The sequence below is a fragment of the Hylobates moloch genome, unplaced genomic scaffold (genome assembly GCF_009828535.3).
Source record: "Hylobates moloch isolate HMO894 unplaced genomic scaffold, HMol_V3 SCAFFOLD_7, whole genome shotgun sequence".
NCBI lineage: Eukaryota > Metazoa > Chordata > Mammalia > Primates > Hylobatidae > Hylobates > Hylobates moloch.
In genome coordinates, this window is record NW_026652282.1 from 28,347,494 (window position 1) to 28,370,646 (window position 23,153).

At 36.4% G+C, this 23,153-nt stretch overlaps 1 protein-coding gene across 1 annotated transcript in view; it reads right to left on the reverse strand.

Moving 5' to 3' along the window:
- The window catches only part of DMD (dystrophin), a 2,251,240-nt gene that overhangs the window by 580,412 nt on the left and 1,647,675 nt on the right, over positions 1 to 23,153 (reverse strand). The window contains exon 52 of the mRNA XM_032756167.2: positions 8,022 to 8,176. Coding sequence (XP_032612058.2) covers positions 8,022 to 8,176 — 155 coding nt within the window. The remainder of the gene's footprint in view (positions 1 to 8,021; positions 8,177 to 23,153) is intronic.

A 23,153-nucleotide genomic window follows, 5' to 3' on the forward strand; every position in this document is an offset into this window, starting at 1 on the left:
TTATGGGGACATGTCCCACCAGGAACTTTAATATTTTAAATAAAATGTGCCACATATACATTATGAGCAGCCGCCAATGTAATAAAGGTTGTATTTTAAACAAATATCCTGCTAGCGTGCTATCATATTTTTGTACATAGCTTTGAAGGCAGCAAATCTTTATCCTTTAAATTTTTGGAAATAATCCAAAGCCATTCAGTGCCCAACATCTGATGAATTGTTTCACTCAATTTACAAACAATTATTGAGTACAATTACTCAGCAAATACAAGGTATAGCTATAAAATAATATAACAGTCTGCTGAGGATCATAAAACAGTCCTAAAGTAGTTCCAGAAAAGGAACTCTAAAATTGTATTGCCAAGGGACGGTATTTGTAGATACAGCATTTAAGACTCTTATGAAGTTCAAATGCTTGTCCCTCTCCTAAATAAACAAACAAATGAACAAGCAAAAATGTACAACACTATTTGCTTTTCTTCCCAGGAAAAGTTTTACTTTTTCATTTGTTTTTACTTTCAGAAAAAATTGAGAACGCTTTTGGAAACATGTCATACATGTAAATATCATGCATCAAGTCTCAGGAGGGAAAAAAAAAGCACTTGAATCAAAGGGAAGCAAGAAGATTCATTTTAAGGAAGACAGATCCAAGGCTGGTGTGAATGTCAAATGAGTGTAAAGACTTGATAACTGGCAGAACAGAGAAAAGTTGGTTACAATCTCCCAGAAATCTACAAAGGATGAAGAGCCTTTAGGATGAGGTGACAATAGGGATAAAGAGAGGGAATTGTTTCTAGAGCAATTTTTGAAGTAGAATTCACAGAATTTGGAAGCCAATTTAATACATGTGTCAGTAGATTGGGAAAGAGAGATCAAGAGAAAGGTAGAAGGTAATTCTTAGACTTCCAGTTCCAGAGACAATTAAGTTAGACAATTACACTACACTGAAAACACAGAAAATTTAACTTTCTTTTAGGCGCAAGATAATGCATTCTACTTGACACATTTTGGAGCCTGTAGCATATGCAGGTGGTAATGTACGTTAGGTGGCAGAAAGTACAGTTCTGGAGATCAGGAGAAGAGTGTAAGATGGAAGTTGACACTGGGGAGTCTTAATGTTAACTGAAGCCAACAGACAAAGCTACTCAAAATGTGCAGAGAGAAAGAGGAGAGAAAATTAAGAATGGAACATCAGGCCGGGCACGGTGGCTCATGCTTGTCATCCCAGCACTTTGGGAGGCCGAGGCGGGCGGATCACGAGGTCAGGAGATCGAGACCACGGTGAAACCCCGTCTCTACTAAAGATACAAAAAATTAGCCGGGCGTGGTGGCGGGCGCCTGTAGACCCAGCTACTCGGAGAGGCTGAGGCAGGAGAATGGTGTGAACCTGGGAGGCGGAGCTTGCAGTGAGCCGAGATTGCACCACTGCACTCCAGCCTGGGCGACAGAGCGAGACTCCGTCTCAAAAAAAAAAAAAAAAAAAAAAAAAAAGAATGGAACATCAACATTTAAAATTGCATTGAAGAAAGAGAACTTGCACTGATCATTGTTACAACTCCCAACTTTGTATCTTGAGCTACTCCCCATAACTTAAGATTTGTATATCCAGCTATCTACTCCGCACATCTCCTCCTAGATGTGTAATAGGCATTTCAAATGTAACATATCCACATCTTCCTCCCAAAATATGTTACTCCTGGAGGCTTCCCCATCTCAGTAAATGATGACCCCGTCTTTCCGATGCTCAGGCTAAAATTTCTTGAGTCTTCTTGACTCTTTCTCTCACACCTAAATTTATTCTATTATAAAATCTGTTGTGCTCTGTACTCAAAATATAGTAGAATCCAACCACTCCTCACCACATTCACCTCTCCCATTCTGATCCCAGCCACAGTCATCTCTTGACTGAATTATGACAACAGTTTCCTATGGTCTCATTACTTCTGTTTAGTCTATTATAACAGAGGAGCCAGATAAGACAAAACATGTCACTCCTCCATTCGAAACCCTCCAATAACTCCCATCTCATTCGGATTAAAAGCTAAAGTCCATAGGCCTAAAAGGCCAATATAATCAGATGTCAGTTACCCCTCTAAATTTATTGTCAACTACCTTCCTGCTTGCTTGATCCTTTTCTGCCTAACTGATCTCCCTTTTAAGGTTCCTTCAACATGCCAAGAATATTCCTGCTTTGGGGCATTTTCACTTATTAGGACCCTCCTGGACTACTTTTTTCCCCCCAGTTATACACATGGCCCACATCCTCAGGTCCTTTAGAATTTGCTTAAATGCCACCTTTTCAGTAAGACCTTTTCTGATTACCACATTTTCATGGCAGCACTCCTCTTCCACTTCTCTCTCTCTCTCTCTCCACTTGTTTTCCTCTTTATTCTTCCACATTGTGTGTATGACCATCTGACACATCATGTATTTAATCTTTACTTGTCAATGTCTGTCTTCCAACTTCTGCTTCCAAGAATATAAGCTTTATGAGGGTAGGGCTTTTCATTGCTCTATACCAAGTACCAATTACTGGGCCTACCTAGCACAAACTTCATACAAAAGTATTTGTTGAGTAAGTAAATTAATTTTTATGATGTTGATGGCAGATGATATTTTACTGAGTTCTTACTACACACTAGGCATTGTGCCAAGCACCTCACAATTATTATATGATTAGATAAATAAGAGATTTTCAAGATAGTATTGTTCTGGGAACCAAGGAGGATAAAGTTTTGACTAGCAGAGTTGACCAACAGGATCAATGTTAAAATATAGTCAAGAAGATGGATGAATTAAAATACACTAATTAGCTATTACAAAGTCACTGATGATCTTAGTAAGTCCTTGTTTTCATAAAGTGGTGGTGTTGGGGAAGTGAGACTGGAGTGGGTCAAAGTATAACTAGTAGCTAAAGTACAGGAAACAGTAATGCCAACTACTGCTTAAAAAATGATATAGTAAGCAGAAGCAAGTACAGCTGGATAGAAAAAAAATGATATACTGAAAAAGTTATTTTAGGATGAGGGAGACTTGAGTATGTTGGCCTGCTAAAGGGGAGGGGCAAAAAGAAAGAAGAAATTGAATATCCCAGAAAAAGAAAGTAGAATAATTACTAAAACAACATGTTAGAGAATGTAAAAGAGATCTAGTGTTTAACTAGAGTAGCTCCTTGCTACACACAAAATAGGGCTCAATTGTTTTCTCTTTTCTTGTTTCAATGAAGTGAAGAGGAGAAAGGACCTAGGAATAGAGAAGCAAAGAGTGACTTACAAGTGCCTTCAAGGTTGTCAAAGATGGAGAAAACAGGTCAAAATTTTTTCAGATGATCAACTATTAATTTTGATCATTAAAATATAAAAAATTACTAGAAAGAACAGAGAATACTGAGATGTTATATTATGGAAGAAAATGTGTTTGTATGTATATGCATATATGTACGCACATACACGCACACACGTACATGCTGAATCTTTCTTAGAACCCAGAGGGATTTTTTAGTATCTTGGAGCTTAGCTAAGGAACTTCTAAGCATGTTTAACCCTCTGATGCAAGGGCCATCTCTGCTTGATGAGTTTGCACCTGGCTAGTTGGCAGTTGTGGAAGCCCTCATACAACTACAAGCAGACAATTCAGAGTTAATGCTTATTTCTTGTTTAAAGAGTGATCCTGGAATAGAAATAAGGAAATGAAATCTCATGACAGTGTCATCATAAAGTCATCAGCCAGATGGCAGTCCTTGAAATTTAATCCTTAGAGGCTTCTCACAATAATTTGTAATATCACATCTAATATTATCTTATTCACAAATTCATATCTATTCACAGAGACTGAAAACAAAGAAATGAACTTGCAGAGGCTCACATTTCTGGCTTTATATGTTAACATGGACTCTATAAGGACTATGATAAGGAAAACAAACTATTTTCCTACATAGGTCACAACAATAATCTATGTTCAGATCTGGGTTTCTAAACTGTACAATTTAGTTGAGAAGCAGCCTTCTCTTTTTTCCATAAATAGATTAGTTCCTTTTAAGCATAAATGGCTATTTAAAATGATCATATCAAAAGCCACTGTAGAATTTGAAGACTCATCTGATGTATTAATAAACTTAAACAGCAAAATATAAACATTAGTTTACTTTTTTATTATGTCTTGAAACTACAACATGGCAGTATCTGATATCAAAGCAAATTTCTTTCAAGTACATTTTATATCTTATTTAACATTCAACAGTTTAAAACTAAAGATTTTATTACTAATTTAAATATTCTTCCAAGTGTATGAAAATTTTGCCTAGGTTTCTCCATATGACTGAAAGTCTCAGTGCAGGCAATGCATTAGTGTTTCATAGTAAAATGGTGTCTAACCAGAACTCTGAGAAATGATGTAATCAGAACGCTGTCCACAGAATCCATCCTACCTAAAAAGGTATAGTTACAGAACTTTTTCAAAGATATGAGATACTTTTTCTCCATAATCCAAATATTGATATTATTAATCTTTCCTTTTTAAGATGAGTTTAATATAACAACAAAAGTGAAAATGCCATCCTGTCATAGTTGTAGTTTTTGAGACCAAGACAAATACCATGGAATACTATGTAGCCATAAAAAAGAATGAGATCATGTCCTTTGCAGGGACATGGATGGAGCTGGAGGCCGTTGTCCTTATCAAACTAATACAGGAACAAAAAACAAAAAACCAAATGTTCTCACTTATAAGTGGGAGCTAAATGATGAAAACACATGGACACATAGAGGGGAACAATGCATGCTAGGGACTATTGGAGTGTGGAGGGTGGGAGGAGTGAGAGGATCAGGAAAATCAACTAATGGGTACCAGGATTAATACCTAGGTGATGAAATAATCTGTACAACAAATCCCCATGACATAAGTTTACCTATGTAACAAACCTGCACATGTACCCCTGAACTTAAAAGTTAAAAAAAAAAATAAAAATAAAAATAAAAAATAAAATGTATAAATAGAAAAAATCAGGCAGAAACAAGTAAATGCATTACAACAAGCCACTGTGTAGGGACAACGCTTTTTATTTATAAATAGAGGCAATAAGTTTTTTGAAGTAGTATAGTAAATAATTATTATAAATGTACCCTAAACTGCTTAACCCATTTATGCCTAAGGTTGCAATTTTTTGAATTTTTGCAATCAGACCTTGGTGATGACCTTGAACAGCAGAATATAAATAATTCCCACATGATTAGTGTTCCAATAATGGAACGCAAGGATAAATAGCTAAAGTGAACACAGACAAAGATGATGTAGAGCAGAACTACCAATAAAACTTTCTGTGACTGGTGGTTACCTGATGCTGGGAAGGGTAGGGGGTGGGGGATGAACTTGATTTGATTTTGCAGGCTCAGAGATGGAAGGGAATTTGCCTCAGGATGAATTGTGCCTTGAGTCTCACCCGTATCTAATTTATATTAGATTGCACTTTTGAGTTTATGCTGAAATAAGATTTTTGGGGCTTTGGGGATGAAATGAATGTATTTCGTCTTTGAGAAGAACATGAATTTTGGGGAAAAAGGGGCAGAATGCTACGGTTTAAATGTTTGTCCCTTCCCAAACTTATGGTAAAATTTAACTGCCATTGCAACAGTAGTAAGTGTGACCTTTAAGAGGTGATTAGGACATGAAGGCTCTGCCCTCATGAATGGATTAGCATCATTATTGTGGGAGTGAGTTTCATATAAGGACAAGTTTGGCCCCATTTTTTCTCTCTTTTGCTCTTCCACCTTCCATCATGACACAACAAGAAGGCCCTTACCAGATTCCAGCCCCTTGATCTTGGACTTCCCAGCCTCCAGAACTATGAGCCAACAAATCCCTGTTCACTATAAATTACCCAGTCTGTGGTATTTTGTTACGGAAGCACAAAAAGGACTAAGACAAGGACAATAGAAGTAGGTTGCATTTGGAAAAAGAGATTGGAAGAAGGCAAAGATGAGTTTAGCTTTGGACCTCTTCAATGTGAAGTTCCTATGGGACATTAACATCGAAAGAAAGCAGTTAAGATCTACATGTCTAAAACTCAAAAGATAATTCTCAGCTGGAATTATAGATGGGTAGTCATCAACAGACTGAAACTACACAAGTGGATGAATTCTTGCAAAGAGTACATGTGAAGTGAGAAAAGAACAGGGAAGAACTTTATAGACATGAGTCAGAAGCAGCTTGGTGAATTGCAGATTCTGTACAGGCGAAAAACGTGAGTTGGTTTCTAAAATTCTAATTTACTTTACCCATAGGGGAAGTAACTATATGCATTCCTTAGCTGATAGCTTTTTGGAACCAAGCCAAAAAATATAAACTGGAAGTCATTTCCATGAAGAATCCAAAGACCTTAATAAAACAATTTTTAAAAAGCTGAGAGTTTCTTGGGCCATCAAGGCGCATGAGAATGAAGAGAGGGGTCTGTCAGAAAGAGTAGTATAGATAGAATAGATCAGTGTCCTGAAGCTCTACTTACATGCCATGAGCAAGCTTTTTTCTTGGCTCCTTAGTTTATATTCCCTAAACTCATCAAATTAATCTCTGACTTTAATTTGCTTCCCCAAAAAGACTTCTCTTTGAGAAGCAGCTATTTCCCACTAAGATCTAATGGTTGACTCTCTGATACCAATTGATTCCATGTGAATAATTCTTCCTGAACCTAATCTGTCCCTGTTTAATTGAACACATACAAGATCTGTATTTTGAGAAGACAGTCCAAGCCTTGTCATTGAGAAAAAGTAGTTACTATGAGAATTTTTCCAAATATCAGTTCCATATTCAAGTTTGCCCTTTCTCCACCAGGGTCTTTTTCATAGGGCTCCAATTAAAACTTCCCAACTTTAGGTTGAATCTTCTTTTCCATGGTGTTTTCCAACTATACACCTACTGTCTGGAATTCAGGATTAGAGTTGCTCTATTCCCCAGGGTCACTAGCTTAAATTCAGTTTCACAGGAGTTTTTCCTCTCTAATGTCTAGCTCAGTTTCAAAATTTAGTTGGTCTCTTAATTTCCATATATCATTACCTCATTTCTCCTAAGACTTCCTCCTCTTAGTTCAAAATCTGTTTTGGCCCCAATGGCGACTTTTACTTCTTGTTAAAAATCACCGAGCTTATTTTTTCAGTAATTGATGTCCTATTTTGGAACTCAATTATTTTTCACCGTGGTCTTCCTCATATTGTACAGGTACTATTTTTTCAGCTTGCACAAGGTAATTGTACATTCTGCAAAGGGAGTTAGCATTCAAAAAACATTTGCTAGCTCCCTATTATATCACGTGGTTCAGGACCTGGGGATGTATCAAATAATAAAGACAAAATCTCTGCCCTCATGGCATTTAGATTAATTTAAAGGACAAATATTTAACAATTAGTTACATAATTTATATTTTTATTTATGATTGCAATAAATGCTAGTGAAAAAAGCACTAAAGATCAAGAGAGGTATAATAAGGATACAAGGCTTAGTTTGAGGAGAGATACTGTCTATAAGCGCTGTTAATTTCCATTGATATATAATGGGAAATGAAGTGATGAGTCATATTGCCATCCACAAATTTTCCCATTGGGTGTGTGGAGTGAGATATGAGGATGATACCATGGACAGCTATAACTCCATCACGAATCCCAAAGTGACTTATTTATCAGATAACAGGTAAGGCAGTGTGTGCCATGATGAGATAGAAAGATATTTCTTGGGATACAGTTATCAAAGTAGACTGAGACATGGCTCTTCTAGCTATAAATCAGTATTTTGCTTTTTGTTTAATCTCTTGGTTATGTCACTACTTTTGTGACAGTGGACAAATGAGATCTTATGTTCCTCATTTTAAAAATAGAAGTCTGAGCCAAGTCCGTGAGTTTAGTTGGTATTTATCATCTTGAACCCTCCCAAGATCCAGTTTAGCTGGATTGGAAAAACAAATCTTCATGGTCCATCCAGTTTCACCACCCCATTATTACAGCCAACAGTAGTTTTAGAAATAACGTAATTCATACCTTTTATGAATGCTTCCCCAAGAAGCATTGATATTCTCTGTTATCATGTGGACTTTTCTGGTATCATCTGCAGAATAATCCCGGAGAAGTTTCAGGGCCAAGTCATTTGCCACATCTACATTTATCTGCCACTGGCGGAGGTCTTTGGCCAACTGCTATAGATTTTTATGAGAAAGAGAATGAATGTCAATTTTTTTTATGAAATCTCTAGTTGGAGTGTCTTAAAATACTTCATAAACAGCTTCTGAATCCTCAGGTCGGAATACACATATTAGATTGCTTTTAACCTACCGTATGATTTAGTCAATCACGACAGTATAAGGCAACCCACCTTTCAGGACAAACTTTTCAAATGCAGTATCAAGTATTTCAACTTAGTAGCAATTAATTGGCAATAAAGTGGGCTTAATTGTTTTTATCACAAGAGAAAAAAAACTACAAAAATAAGCTCACGTATAATTGTTGAATATGTGACATATAACATTTGAACCAAAAAAAAAATCTCATACATTTCTTTCCCTCTTCATTAACTTGTTGAATTGTTTATGTAATTAGTGCCATCTACTGGCGTTCAACTAAACCTGCATACAGAAAATATCGAACAACAAAAGAATAGTACTGTTATTCTAGCTATGAACTTTTTTGAAGGATCAAAATACTTTTAGAATATCCTACTTTAAAATTAGAAAAAAAGTCAAAATACAAGAATCTTACTAAACCAAATCACCTACATTTTCTTCGTTGTTTGTCTTTGGCAATTCAGTGTTTTCAAACTTGCTATCTCATCACTTGGAAAATATTTCAGAGAAAGAAGTCGATTAATGGTAGGTTTTATCTCGAAGCATATCAACCTGAAATTTCTATTAAACATGTCTGCAAGTGCAGAGAGGAGGCTTCTAAGCATTAAGATAATACTAATTGTTAAGATAGTTATATCAAATTCAACAGGATGGGTTAAGTCACTGATAAATGGACAGAGGAATAGGAACAGGTAGTTCAAACAAGAGAAAGAGTAGGATGATTTTATTTAAAAAGAAAAAAGTTAACTTTCAAGTAATAAAAAATAGAGTATTAGATTGAAAAGGTACAATTGGACACCAATTAAATTAACAAAAAATAAAATCCAAAGCTGAAAAGACCAGTAAAACTAGCACATTCATGTATTACTGCTGGGGACAGTATCTGTTAGGACAATTTGGCAATAGATACCAAGTGACATACAAACACTTATTCCCATTGACTCAGTAATCTCCCTTTTGGTACTTTATCCTAATAAAATCTTCAAAAGAAGATCAATATATTGTATGACTTAAAATCTTCATTAATCAAAGCAGTAAAAAAATGGGAAACAGGCCGGGTTGTGGTGGCTCATGCCTGTAATCCCAGCACTTAGGGAGGCCAAGGCAGGTGGATCACGAGGTCTGGAGTTCAAGACCAGTCTGGCCAAGATGGTGAAACACCGTCTCTACTAAAAATATAAAAATTAGCCGGGCGTGCTGGCAGGCTCCTGTAATCCCAGCTACTCAGGAGGCTGAGGCAGAGAATTGCTTGAACCTGGGAGGCGGAAGTTGCAATGAGCCAAGATCGCGCCACTGCACTCCAGCCTGGGCGACAGAGCGAAACTCCATCTCAAAAAAAAAAAAGAAGAGAAACAATGTCAACGTTTAATGCAGGGACATTAAAAGAACATAATACGTCATTCCAACGGTCCAATATGTAGCAAATGTGCACAGTAATCACTGTAAAAAGAACACAATTTTCTTGTGTAAAAAACAGAACACAATTTTTTTTTTTGAGACGGAGTCTCACTCTGTCGCCCAGGCTGGAGTGCAGTGGCGCAATCTCAGCTCACTGCAAGCTCCGCCTCCCGGGTTCACGCCATTCTCCTGCCTCAGCCTCCTGAGTAGCTGGGACTACAGGCGCCCGCCACCGCGCCTGGCTAATTTTTTTTTTGTATTTTTAGTAGAGATGGGGTTTCACCGTGGTCTCGATCTCCTGACCTCATGATCCGCCCACCTTGGCCTCCCAAAGTGCTGGGATTACAGGCTTGAGCCACCGTGCCTGGCCCAGAACACAATTTTTAACTACACTGCGTTCATCTCTAAGAATACATAATCATGAGCTGAACATGAAATGGAAGAGATTGAAAATAATGCTTCTGAGGACAAAAATCATTTTTGTTTTAATATTTGTTCTTTTGTGTTACTATGATATTTACAGAATAAAAATCAAACAGTATTCCTAGCATAATTGCAGTGTGTTTGGTAAACTCCTATTGAACATATACAATCTATATATAATATAATTTCTCAGTTAACTAAAACATCCTAGAATCAAACTAAATAATAGTATTTACTGCATATAGCAAATAGATCCAGATTACCAAACTATTACCAAGCACCTAATGCCAATATCACTGACTTTTGCTATGAAAGCAGAGGACAGTGTCTAAAGGCGCAGAGCATAGTTGCTGCTATTACAAAACAATTAACATTTATCCTCGTGGAATGCCTGCCTTTTCTTCCATACTCCTTTTATCAAGCATTACAGTTTCTATTTTCCACTTTTCAGATCCTCACACTACTTGAAAGCCCTTCTGAGGGAACTTCTGCCAAAGGCTTGCCTTTTCTAGAAACTTCCTAGGGTACAAAATTACCACTTCTTTCCTTCTCCTCCTCACTTAAGCCAAACCTAAAGTGATAAAAGTAATGTATTCCAAGATATGAAAGAACATGTAATTGGCCCTTAGTATCCAGAGGGTGTTATCTGCATTTTAAAAGAAGAGCTTATTATCTCTCATCTATTAAATCTCTAATTAATAGCATAAACATCCACAAAACTGAGACCAATAACTTGGTTACCTTTTTTCAAGTGAATTCCTTTTATAAAAGACTGAATTGTTAACAAACTACTTATGATGGACCAATATCAGAGCATATATGTAAAAGCTCAGGAATACAAAATAAAAACAAAATTTTTAGTAAATATATAATTAAAATCATTTATTTTACTCAAGCAAGTTAAATAATCTTGGAATCCACCCATCAGTCACAGGTTCCTATTTGAAAAGTCTAGATATAGGAAGTTATACTATTTGGATGGTTTCATGGGTATATGCACATGTTCTAGCCCATATAATTTTATGCAGTTTTTATATATCAATTACACTTCAATAAAGCTGTTAAAATTAAAAAACATAAAATGCAGAAGGTGCCAATGAATCCAAAAACATAATCAATAGACCATAAAAACGTCTAAAATTATAAATTATAACATATCCTAGAATTTTCCAAAATCTCTGAAATAGTAAGCTAGAGTTAAATGAGAGATTTCCTACTAAACAAGGTAGTAAAGAGTGAGGCTTGATGTCAAACCAGAACTTTTTGATGTACTTTAACGCTTGAAAGGTAGAAATATGCGTGCCATATATTTTTCTGCAAAACTGTATTCACAGCAAAAGTTAGGACTGTTATACCTAAGGAAATCTTGACTGAGTGCTAACCCTCACTGAAAACTGCCCAGGTTTTGTGAGGATGTAGGATTAAAAAGGAAAACCCCCACTGACCTTGACTGACATTGAGGGGGCTCAGGCCCTTATATAAACACAAAGGTTCTCAAAGGTAGCCTTTTTTTTTTCTCCCTTCTTAAAGACATTCCCCACAACAGGATGTTTTCCCTTTCTCCTACGGTAATATTCTGCCCGCCCACCTTGGGCTTTACCCAAGTGTCATTCACACTAGGAACCATGACCTTGACCAGCTTTGCCTACTGCTGTGAAATTTACTACTGGGATAACTCCAGACCTCAGAAGGAGTGTAAATTCAAAAATACAATAGACTTCACACACACCCTTTTCTCTTTCTGAATTCCATTCACAATGGTGTACACCACAGGGAATTGCTTGTGTGGTGATCATGGTGTGTGAAGAAATTTAAAATACTGTGAGCACTAGCTTATAAAAAAAGATTGCCTTTATATATATATGTGTGTGTGTGTGTTTTCTATGAAGAATATAAAATGCTAAGTCCCCAAAAGATTGTTTCCCCAACCAGGAAAGAAATTTTTCATATTCATACCCATTATGCTGCTACTGCACTATGTGCTTGATATATATTCACAGTATTTTAGGCAGAAAAAGTGATTGTGGACTATGAGACAACCTGAATTAATTTCAAGAATTTTGGGTATTTTTTTCTACTTTAATTGTTTGTCTTCTCTCATTTTTTTTTATTTGCCAGAACTTATTTTAGTGATATTGACCCTACATGGTAGAAAAGAGAGGAGGAAGAGAAACAGTAGCTAAAAGCCTGAGCAATACAATGAGCCTGCTGGGTTTGAACCCTGGCGTGATCACTTAGTGGCAAATGGGAAAGTTAATTATCTTTTCGGTGCCTCAGTTTCCTCCTTTGCTAAATGGGAACATTAACAGTATTTATGTGGAAATACGATTGGGTGGGTTAACTTAGAGAATTCAGGGAGAACATTTACAAAGGTGCCTGGCATGCCCAAAGGATTAAATAAATATTAATCATTAGCATCATCATCGTCATATTTATCATCATCATTATCATCATCATTATTACTACTGCTAGTACATCTACTACTAATTTTAATGAGTCAAACTGTATTCCCCACAGTGTGAGCCCCTTCTGAATGCAAAGCAAGTAGCTGGCTGTTTTATAGACATTGTCTAGAAACGCTGCAACTCTAAAATTCTCCCTTTAACTTGGAAGATAAAAGCAAGTGCATAATTTTAAGGTTGAATATTGGTTAAATTTCCTTTTAAAATGTGTTTTGTGATATTCACCTACAAGTAAAATAAATGTTTGTTCCGGATGAACTATCATTTAAATTTTTAATGACTGTGTCTCAAAGGAACTTCAAGAAAGGCAGTGCAGAGTAATGAAAGGACATCTTCCCAGGAAGTTTTGCTCGTCCATTGTTTTGCAGTTTGATCTTAAGGAAGTCATTAACCTTGTAAGTCCCAGTTTTGTCATCTGTAAACTAGGATGGGGTTACTTGCTCTGACCATGCCTCTGGCTTGTCCTGAAGTGTCAAAATCAAGCAATTGCTTGGAAAATTGTAAAACAGGATCCTAATATGTTTATGAACAAAAAGTTCCACATGTTGGATTTGTTATTTTTCCTTGGATACTGTATTTACATTCATGAACCAAGGGATTCATGGAAAAATTTAGCTCTGTTAGCTAACCACTAAGAAATCGTTTGCTCTTAGATCCATTCTCTACCCATTTCCTACTTCACTCAGTATTGAGATGTACTAACTCCCATAGGAGGTCAGAATTTCCTGGGATTTCTTGCTAGCTGGCTTCTAACTAGGTTAAGTCATGAGACGCACTAGTGGGAGATAGAAGAGCACGAGAAAGGGTGAAACAAGAGAGTTATCCCCCTTCTCTCTCTGTCTGGGCAGTATCTCCTTTGTCTCCATTTCCCACTGAACAGCTGCTCCCTCTGTAATTCCATTACCTGCTGTGCAGACCTTACAGTGGTTGAATTAGCACCCGATGGTTCCGGTTTCTGGGCTTTGGTAAAAATTGTTGGTTCCCCCAACCCTTGAGGTGGTAATAGTTTCCTGAAGTTGCTAAACTCCGGGTTGCCTCACTGTCCTCTGCTGGGTTTGTCAGCTCCTTCATTCCTATGGAGCAGCCAGTCCTCTGTATTGAATTTCCTCTGTTTGAAATATCGAATGTGGTTTACAGACTAATTCCTGACAACACAAACTGAAAGAAATCTCACAGTAAATGATCCTACCTACAATTCCACAAGGGGTAATTTAATATATCAAACATACATTTCATGAAATATCAGACTTCACATCTTGCATCCTTCTCTCTAGTCTCAGAGGAAGAGGCGACTTTTCTGCTATTGGAAGTTGATTTCACCATCTGGGCACCCATCTATTCTGGGATCCTCCTCCACATACTCCCTCTCTCTTTGTGTGTTCCAACTTCTTGCCTCTCTGCGGGGACCTTCTCCAGAGACTTCAAACATGAGTGTCTCTCTCATCTTTAAACAACAACAACAATAATCTGCACTCTATCATTTTCTTTCCTTTCACAGTCACTCTTTAGAAGGCAGATATTCACTCATTATCTCAACTTGATTACATTCCTGCCACTCTCCAATTCATGAAAATCAGGCTTCTGCCATCATCATTCCACTAAAACTATTCTGACAGAAGTCACTATGGCAAATTGAATTATTGGCCCCAATTCTTTACCTCTCCCTGTATCCATGCCCTTTGCTAAGTAACTTTGAAATTCTTCCTACGAAAGACAGCATGCCCTTGACATTGAGCTTGGTCATGTGACTTGCTTTGCCTAATCCCAGTGGGATATTAATAGAAGTAACACAAGCAGAGGCTTGCAATGTATTTATGCAGTGTGGCTATCCCTTTTGCACTTCTCCATCACCTTAAGACAAACATGATCTGGACTAGCCTACTCATATCAGGAGGAGAATGAGTGACATATGGAGCAGAGCGACCCCAATCAACCTGCGGCGTGAAGAAGTGCCACCCCACCCAAGCTGTAAACTCATGAAAGGCAATATGGGCTTATTGCTATATGCCACTCACATTTGTGAAAATAGTTAACTGATTCAGTTACCAAAAGCCAATGCCTATGGAAAGATATAAGTTCTTATTTACTTGATTTATTTGCAGCAGCTGGTGCTGCTGACTATTCTCTTCTCGAAGTTCTCTGCTTTCTTGGCTTCCACTCTTTGGGTCGCCTCTGTATTCTCTTAGTGTTCAAGTATTTTTTTTTTTTTTTTTTTTTTTTTTGCCTGTCCTTTAAATATTGATGTTCTCCAAAATTCTGTCTCTGGATCAATCTGATGATATGTTGGTCCTCAACTGGAGGAGGAGGCAGGGAACATACTCCCTGGGTAGTTGTATCATAAGTTTTTTTTTTTTTTTTTTTTTTTTTTTTTTACTTATATCCAAATCTTCTACTTCCATTGACGCTACCTTAATTTACGTCCCTATCATCTCTTGCTCAGGTACTAAAATATCGTCTCTACTAAAAATACAAAAAATTAGCCGGGCATGGTGGCGGGCGCCTGTAGTCCCAGCTACTCGGAGAGGCTGAGGCAGGAGAATGGCGTGAACCCGGGAGGCGGAGCTTGCAGTGAGCCGAGATTGCGCCACTGCACTCCAGCCTGGGGGACAGAGCGAGACTCCGTCTCAAAAAAAAAAAAAAAAAAAATCTTTTTTATTGGCTCCCTCCCTCCACTCTCAAACCACCCTTCCATCTACATACAACTGCTTAAATGATCTTTTTGTAATGCAAATAGAACCTCATTTCTCCTCTGTGTAAAACCTTTCAATGGTTTGCTATTACCTCCAAGACAAAGTCCTAACCTCTCTCTTTGGATTACAAGGCCCTCGAATTTATGACCCCTACCTACATATTCACTTTCATCTTCTGATATCTTCTTCCATTTTGAGCAATTCCATAATCGTCCACATGAGAATATAAATGCTCTGAAAGGTTAAGTGACTTGCTCAATGTGACATAGCTAGTCAGTGAAAGAGTCATCATAAAAATGCAGGTTTCTGGACTCTCAATTCAGGTTTCATTTCAATTCAGTTAAAGAAGTTATGCATCCATATAAAGAAATTTAAGGAAAAGGATTAGGTTTATTTTAACTGAGCTTTGAAGAATATAAAACAATCTTGATGATTATAGCATGATTGGAAAATTATTATGTATAATAAAGTAAGGCATTTCTGAAAAAAAGACGGCAGAAAAATACATATTTTGTTTATTTTTGAAAATCACTAAACAATTTGGTCCCAAGAATGAATTAATGTTCTATAAATCCTTATTGGGAAAAGAGAAGCACAATTTCTTCCTTCCTTGTGTGAATTAAAACGACCTATAAAACCTCTTTATGGATTTATAATAGAAATGTTAAAATAGCTGTAAGAAAGCCATTTCAAAAGTAAAACCTCTCACCATTAACTTCAAGATTCATCTATTAAACCTCTGACACTACCAAACAACTCTGTTTCAGAAGGTAACACTCTATACAGGGCATGCTATTTAAGAAAATGGCCCTCATTTTCCAGCTTACTGAAAATGATTAATCTTTACAATAGCTTTGAAGACTACATACCAACGTCGTTACTTTTTTGTCCTTTCAACAATGACTACAAGCTGAGAGCAGACTAGTAAATGTGTTATCGGCCAACCCATTAGAGTTCCATTATTTTCTGTCTTACATGGCTTCATGTAATGAATTTTTATAATTAAACTAATGGCATACAATATATTTTTCCCCTCTTTACTTTCAGGCCCCATTTCTCTTCCAGCTTCTTTGGAATAAGTTTTATACAAAAAGAAGGGAGGAGAGGTCTCCAAGTGCTTCGTTACCTTAATTTCATTATGACATTTTTGAAAGCATTCTCTTTATCTGGGCTCTCTCTTTAATTTGCTGACTTTATTAAAAGGCTTAAAGCAATGTTGTAATTAACAAATCACCCAGCTACCCCAGGCATCTGAGAAAAGTCGGTTGAGAGGATGTGGAAGTAGATGGGTGGGAATGATTCCAGAAACAATGCCAGAGGACAGAACCCCAGAAAATGGCATTTTTTCAGCTCCTTTTCAGACCCCATGAGCATATTGTGGTAGACTGCATTATTGTTCTCAAATATTCAGTGCCTTTTCATGCCAGAAGATTATACATCGGCATCCCCATTGAACTCAGGAATGGCCATGTGACTGGTTTTGTCTACTTGTCATTTCCAGGCAGAAGGTTCAAGAACCACGTTCCTTGCCTCTATGATCATGAAAGGATGTGCCAAGATGGAGATACCATCAGCCATGGTCTCCGCGTGACTAAGCTAAGTAGAACGCTCTCATCAGTCTACAACGAACATGTAACATGAGTAAAATATAGACTATTAAGCCTCTAGATTTGACGTTGCTTATTACTGTAGCTTAGCCTATGCTGACTGACATACCTATTCAGATATGACCTTGTTTCACATAGAATAGGGCAATTCTAACACCTCCAGACAGTCCTGGACCAGGACCAGGGCTAGAATAAACTAGTATAATGACACATAAAGAACAGGTTCTCTTATTAATAAATAGGAAGCCATATAAATGTTGAGGAAATGTTTAGAACAACAATATCCCTGTTTTTCTGAGCTACAGGTAACATCTCAGAATATATTCTATAGGACAAAACCTGCCTACCTTGACCATAAAAGAAAATAGCTCCCTATCCACTGTGTGATGGAGGCTCCCATCTAGGTAGCAGTTATGTTCCACAGACATGGCTATTTTTTCATTTCCATAGCTGGCAAGCAGTTTCATGAAAGAGAAAAATGGAGACTATGTTTCTAAAACTGTCTTCATAAAACTTGAAAAAATAAGAAAAGATCTGTAGTCAATGACATGCAGATATACTTTTTAACATACCATAAAATTCTCCCACTTAAAGTGCATAATTTTCTGGTTTTTAATATATTCAGGGTTGTGCAACCATCATTATGATCTAATTTGAGAACATTTTATTTGTCCCCAATGAAACCCATACCAATTAACAGTCCCTTTCTATTGTCTATTCTCCTCCTCCTTCAGTCTTTACTGGATGTTTTATATGAATTATTGATACAATTTGGGGTCTTTTGTGACTGGATTCTATCACTTAGCATATTTTTGAGGTTCACCCATGTTACAGTGCATATCAGTATTTCATTTCTTTTTATTGCTAAATAATATTCCATTTTTGGATGTAGAGGACATTTTAAAATTTATTCATCAGCTGATGGACATTTGGGTTGGTTCTACTTTTTGGCTATTATAAATAATGCTGCTATGAACATCTGTATAAAGGTTTTCTGTGTACATGTATTTTCATTTCTGTTCGGCATACACCTGGGAGTAGAATGGTTTTGTCATATGGTAGCTTCATGTTTAATATTTCCAGCAGACGGGGAAGGGTAGCGGTGGGGGGAAAGGGGGGATGGTTAACGGGTAGTAAAATATATAATACAAAAATATAGTTTGATAGAATGAATAAGATCTAGTATTTGATAGCACAAGAGGATGACTACAGTCAAAAAATTGATTGTGCATTTAAAAATAACTGATTATTATTAGATTGTTTGTAACAGAAAAGATAATGGCTTGAGGTGAGGGATAGCCATGTACCCTGATGTGACTGTTACACACTGTATGCCTATATCAAAATATCTCCTGTATCCCATAAATATATATACCTACTGTGTACCCACAAAAATTAAAAATTAAAAAAATATTTCCAGGAACTTCCAAACTTTTTTCAAAGTTGTTTCACCATTTTACATTTCCACCAGTAATGTGAAAATTCTAAGTATTCTTCATCTTGTCAACACTTGTTATTGTCTGTGTTTTTTGTATTCGCCATCCTAGTGGGTAAAAGTACTATCTCATTGTGGTTTTCATTTGCATTTTTTAAACAATCAATGATGTTAGCCATCTTTTCATGTGCTTATAGAGATCTGTACATCTACTTTGGAGAAATGCCTATTCAAACTGTTTCTCCACTTGTAATTAAGTCATTTATCCTTTTTGTTGTTGAATTATGACTTTTTATATATTCTTGATACAAGTATCTTATCAAATATATGATTTACAAATATTTTTACCCATTCTGAGGATTGTCTTTTCCCTTTCTTTACAATATTGCTTGCAGTATAGAAGTTTTAATTTTGTTAAAGTCCAAATTGTGTATTTTTCGGTTACTTTTGCTTTTGGTGTCATATCTAAGAAAACATTGCACAATCCATTGTATTCCTACATTTTCTTATAAGAGTTTTAAAGTTTTAGTTCCTATTAATATATTTAGCTGTATGATTCATTAAAAATATTTTGTTATTGTAAAGTTTATTTTACAAAAAATTTTTTTTGGTTTTTTTTTTTTTGAGACGGAGTCTCGCTCTTTCACCCAGGCTGGAGTGGAGTGGCGCGATCTTGGCTCACTGCAGGCTCCGCCTCCCGGGGTTCACGCCATTCTCCTGCCTCAGCCTCCCGCGTAGCTGGGACTACAGGCGCCCGCCACCTCGCCCGGCTAATTTTTTGTATTTTTTTTAGTAGAGACGGGGTTTCACCGTGTTAGCCAGGATGGTCTCGATCTCCTGACCTCGTGATCCGCCTGCCTTGGCCTCCCAAAGTGCTAGGATTACAGGCGTGAGCCACTGCGCCCGGCCTACAAAAGTTTTAAAACATTTTATTTTTAATTTTTGCTTTGACAAATAATTATATACATTTATGGGGTACATCTATGTTTTGATATATGTATACATTGTGGAATGATTATATCAAGCTATTTAACATATCTATCACCTCATATATTTATCATATTTTATAGCAAGAACATTTAGAATCTGTTATTTTAGCAATTTTGAAATATACAATATAATATTATTAACTATGGTCACCAGGTTGTGTCATAAAGTCTCAAAAACGTATTCCTCCTGACTAAAATTTTTACCCCTTTTGATCAACATCTCCCCATTTTCCACCCCCAAATCCACAGCCTCTGGTAACCACCATTCTACTCTCTACTTCAATGAGTTTGACTTTTTTAGATTCCACCCATAAGTGAGATCATGCAGTATTTGACTTTCTGTGCCTGGCTTATTTCATTTAGCATAATGTCCTCCAGGTTCATCCATGTTGTCATAAACAAAAGGATATTCTTCTTTATTTAAGGCTGAGTAATACTCCATTGTGTATATGTACCACATTTTCTTTATCCATGCATCCATTGATGGAAACTTAAGTTGATTCCATATCATGGCTTTTGTGACTAATGCTGCAATAAACACAGGAGTGAAGATATCTCTTTGACATACTGGTTTAAATTCTTTTGGATACATACCCAGAAGTGGGACTGCTGGATCCTATGGTAATTCTGTTTTCAGTTTTTTGAGGAGCTACCATTCTGTTCTCCACAATGGTTGTACTAATATACATTCCCACCAATGATATACAAGTGTTACCTTTTTTCCATATCCTTGATCAACACTTGTTATCATTCTTCTCTTTTTATAACAGCCATTCTAACAGGTGTAAGGTGATATCTCATTGCGATTGTAATATGCATTTCCCCAATGATTAGTGATGCTGAGCATTTTTCACAAACCCATTAGCTATCTGTATATCTTCTTTTGAGAAATGTTTAAGTGTTTTGCCCATTTTAATCAGGTTATTTGTTTTCTTTTATGATACATTTAAGCTAATTTTTGTGTATGGTGTGAGGTGGGGCCAAATTTCATTATTTTTCATGTGTATAACCAGTTATTCTAGCACCAGGTTGTGAAAGACTATTCTTTTTCCATTGAATTGTCTTGGTACCCTTGTCAAAAATCAGTTGACCATAAATGCAAAGGTTTACTTTCGAACTTTCAATTCTATTTCATTGATCTATATGTCTATTCACATTCTAGTACCACATTGTCTTAATAATTGTAGCTTTGCAGTAGTTTTTGAAATTGGAAAGTTAAGTCCTCCAATGTTGTTCTTTTTTCAAGGTTGTTTTGACTATTCTACATCCCTTGCATTTCAATAGAAATGGTAGGATCCACTTGTCAATTTCTGAAAAAAAAAAAAGCCAGTTGTGATTTTGATAACGATTCCATAGAGTCTGTAGATCAATTGGGGGGATATTGATATCTTAATAACATTAAGTCTTTTGATACGATAACATGCGATATTTTTCTATTTTTTGATCTTTAATTTCTTTCAACAATGCTTCGTATTCTTCAGTATACAAGTCTTGCATCTCTTTTATTCCTAAGTTTTTAACATTTTTTGATGCCATTGTAAATATTTTCTTAATTTCACTTTTAGATTATTCATTTTTAATGTATAAAATAATTCATTTTGTATATTGATCTTGTATCCTACAAATTTGCTGAATTATTTTATTATTTCTAATATTTTTTCATCGATTCTTTAGAATTTTCTAATTACAAGGTCATGTTGTCTGCAAGTAGAGATAATTTTACTTATTCCTTTCTAATCTGGATGTCTTCTATTTATTTTTCTTGCCTAATTTCCCTGGCCTGAACTTCCAGTGCAATACTGAATAGAAGTGGTGAGACCAGGCATCCTTCACATTTTCCTGATCTTAGGGGAAAGCATTCGGTGTTTCACAATAACATTAGCTGTGGAATTTTTGTAGTTGCCTTTTATCAGGGTGACGAAATCCTCTTCTGTATTAGTTTCCTAGGGCTTCTGTAATTAAGTGTCACAATTTGCGTAGCAGGGTAGACAAAACTCATTGTCTCAGACTTCTGGAGGCTAGATCCAAAACCAAGATTCCAGCAGGCCATACTCTTGCTAAAGCCTGTAGGGGAGAATTTTTCCTTGCCTCTTCCTTGCTTCTCATGATGGCTGTTAATCATTAGTTTTACTTGTCTTGCAACTGTAGCACTTTAATCTCTACCTGTAACATCACATGGTGTTTTTCCCGTGGTCAGTGCCTTTATGTGGCATTCTTCTCTCTGTGTATGCCTCTTTTCCTCTTCTTATAAAAATACCATCTTAACTTGACTGCATCTGCAAAGACTCTATTACTACATAAGGTCACATTTGCAGGTACCTGGGCTCAGGCTTTTAGTATGCCTTTTGGGAGCAGGGGACACTATTCAATCCACAATACCTCCTATTCTTTTTTTTTTTTTTTTTTTTAGAGGGAGTCTCGCTCTTTCAACCAGGCCGGACTGCGGTGGCGCTGTCTTGGCTCACTGCAAGCTCTGCCTCCAGGGTTCATGCCATTCTCCTGCCTCAGCCTCCCAAGTAGCTGGGACTACAGGTGCCCGCCACTGAGCCCGGCTAATTTTTTGTATTTTTAGTAGAGACAGGGTGTCACCATGTTAGCCAGGCTGGTCTCGATCTCCTGACCTCATGATCTGCCTGCCTCGGCCCCCCAAAGTGCTGGGATTACAGGCGTGAGCCACTGCGCCTGGCCAATACCTTCTACTCTTCATTTGCTAAGTGTTCTTTATTTTTCAAGCTTGAAAGGGTTTTGTACTTTGTCACATGAATTTTCTATATTTATTGTGATGACCATATGATTTTTGTCCTTTATTCTATTGATATGTTATAATACATTGATTAAATTTTGGATGTTAAACCAACCTTACATTCCTGGGATAAATCTTACCTGGTTATGGTAGCAATCATGTTAATACGTTGTTGTATTAGGTTTGATAATTTTTTGAGGCTTTTCAAGTCTATATTCATAAGGCATATTGCTCTGTAGCTTGTTTTCTTGTGATATCTTTGTCTGGTTAGGAAGTGTTCCTTTCTCTTCTATTTTCTTGGAAGAGTTGTTTATATGTTTGGTAGAACTCATCAGGGAAGACTTCTGGGCCGGAGCCTTTCATTGGGGGAAGTTTTTAACACCAATTCAATTTCTTGTTATAGGTCTATCCAGGTTATCTATTTGTTTAGTTGTTCATAATATCCTCTTTTAATTCTTTTTATTTCTGTAATGTTGGTAGTAATGCATCCTCTTTTTCTCTAATATTAGTAATTTGAACATTTCTTTCTTAACCAATCTGCTAAAACTTTGTCAATTTTGTTGACCTTTTCAAATAACTAAATTTCTAGATTTTGGTTTTGTTGATTTTTTCTATTATATTTTCTTCCTCTATCTGATTTTTTTCACACTAATTGTTATTACTTCCTGCTGCTTACTGTAGATTTACTTTTCTCTTCTTTTTCTAGTTTCTTAAGGTAGAAGTTAGGCTATTGATTTCAGATCTTTTTCCTTTTTAAATATAGGTATTTATAGTCATGGATTTCACTCTAAGCACTGCTTCAGCCTCCTCCCATAAGTTTTGGTATGTTGTATTTTTATTTCCATTTATCTCAAGATATTTTTGTATTTTTTTATTTCTTCTTTGGCCCATTGGCTATTTAAGAGTGTGTTGTATAATTTTCTCATATTTATGAACTCCCAAATTTACTTCTGTTATTGATTTTTAATTTTACTCCATTATGGTCATAAAATCTGCACTGTATGATTTTAATCCCTTTGAATGTAGTGAGACTTATTTTATGACCTAGCATATGGCCTATCCTAGAGAATATTTCGTGTACAGTTG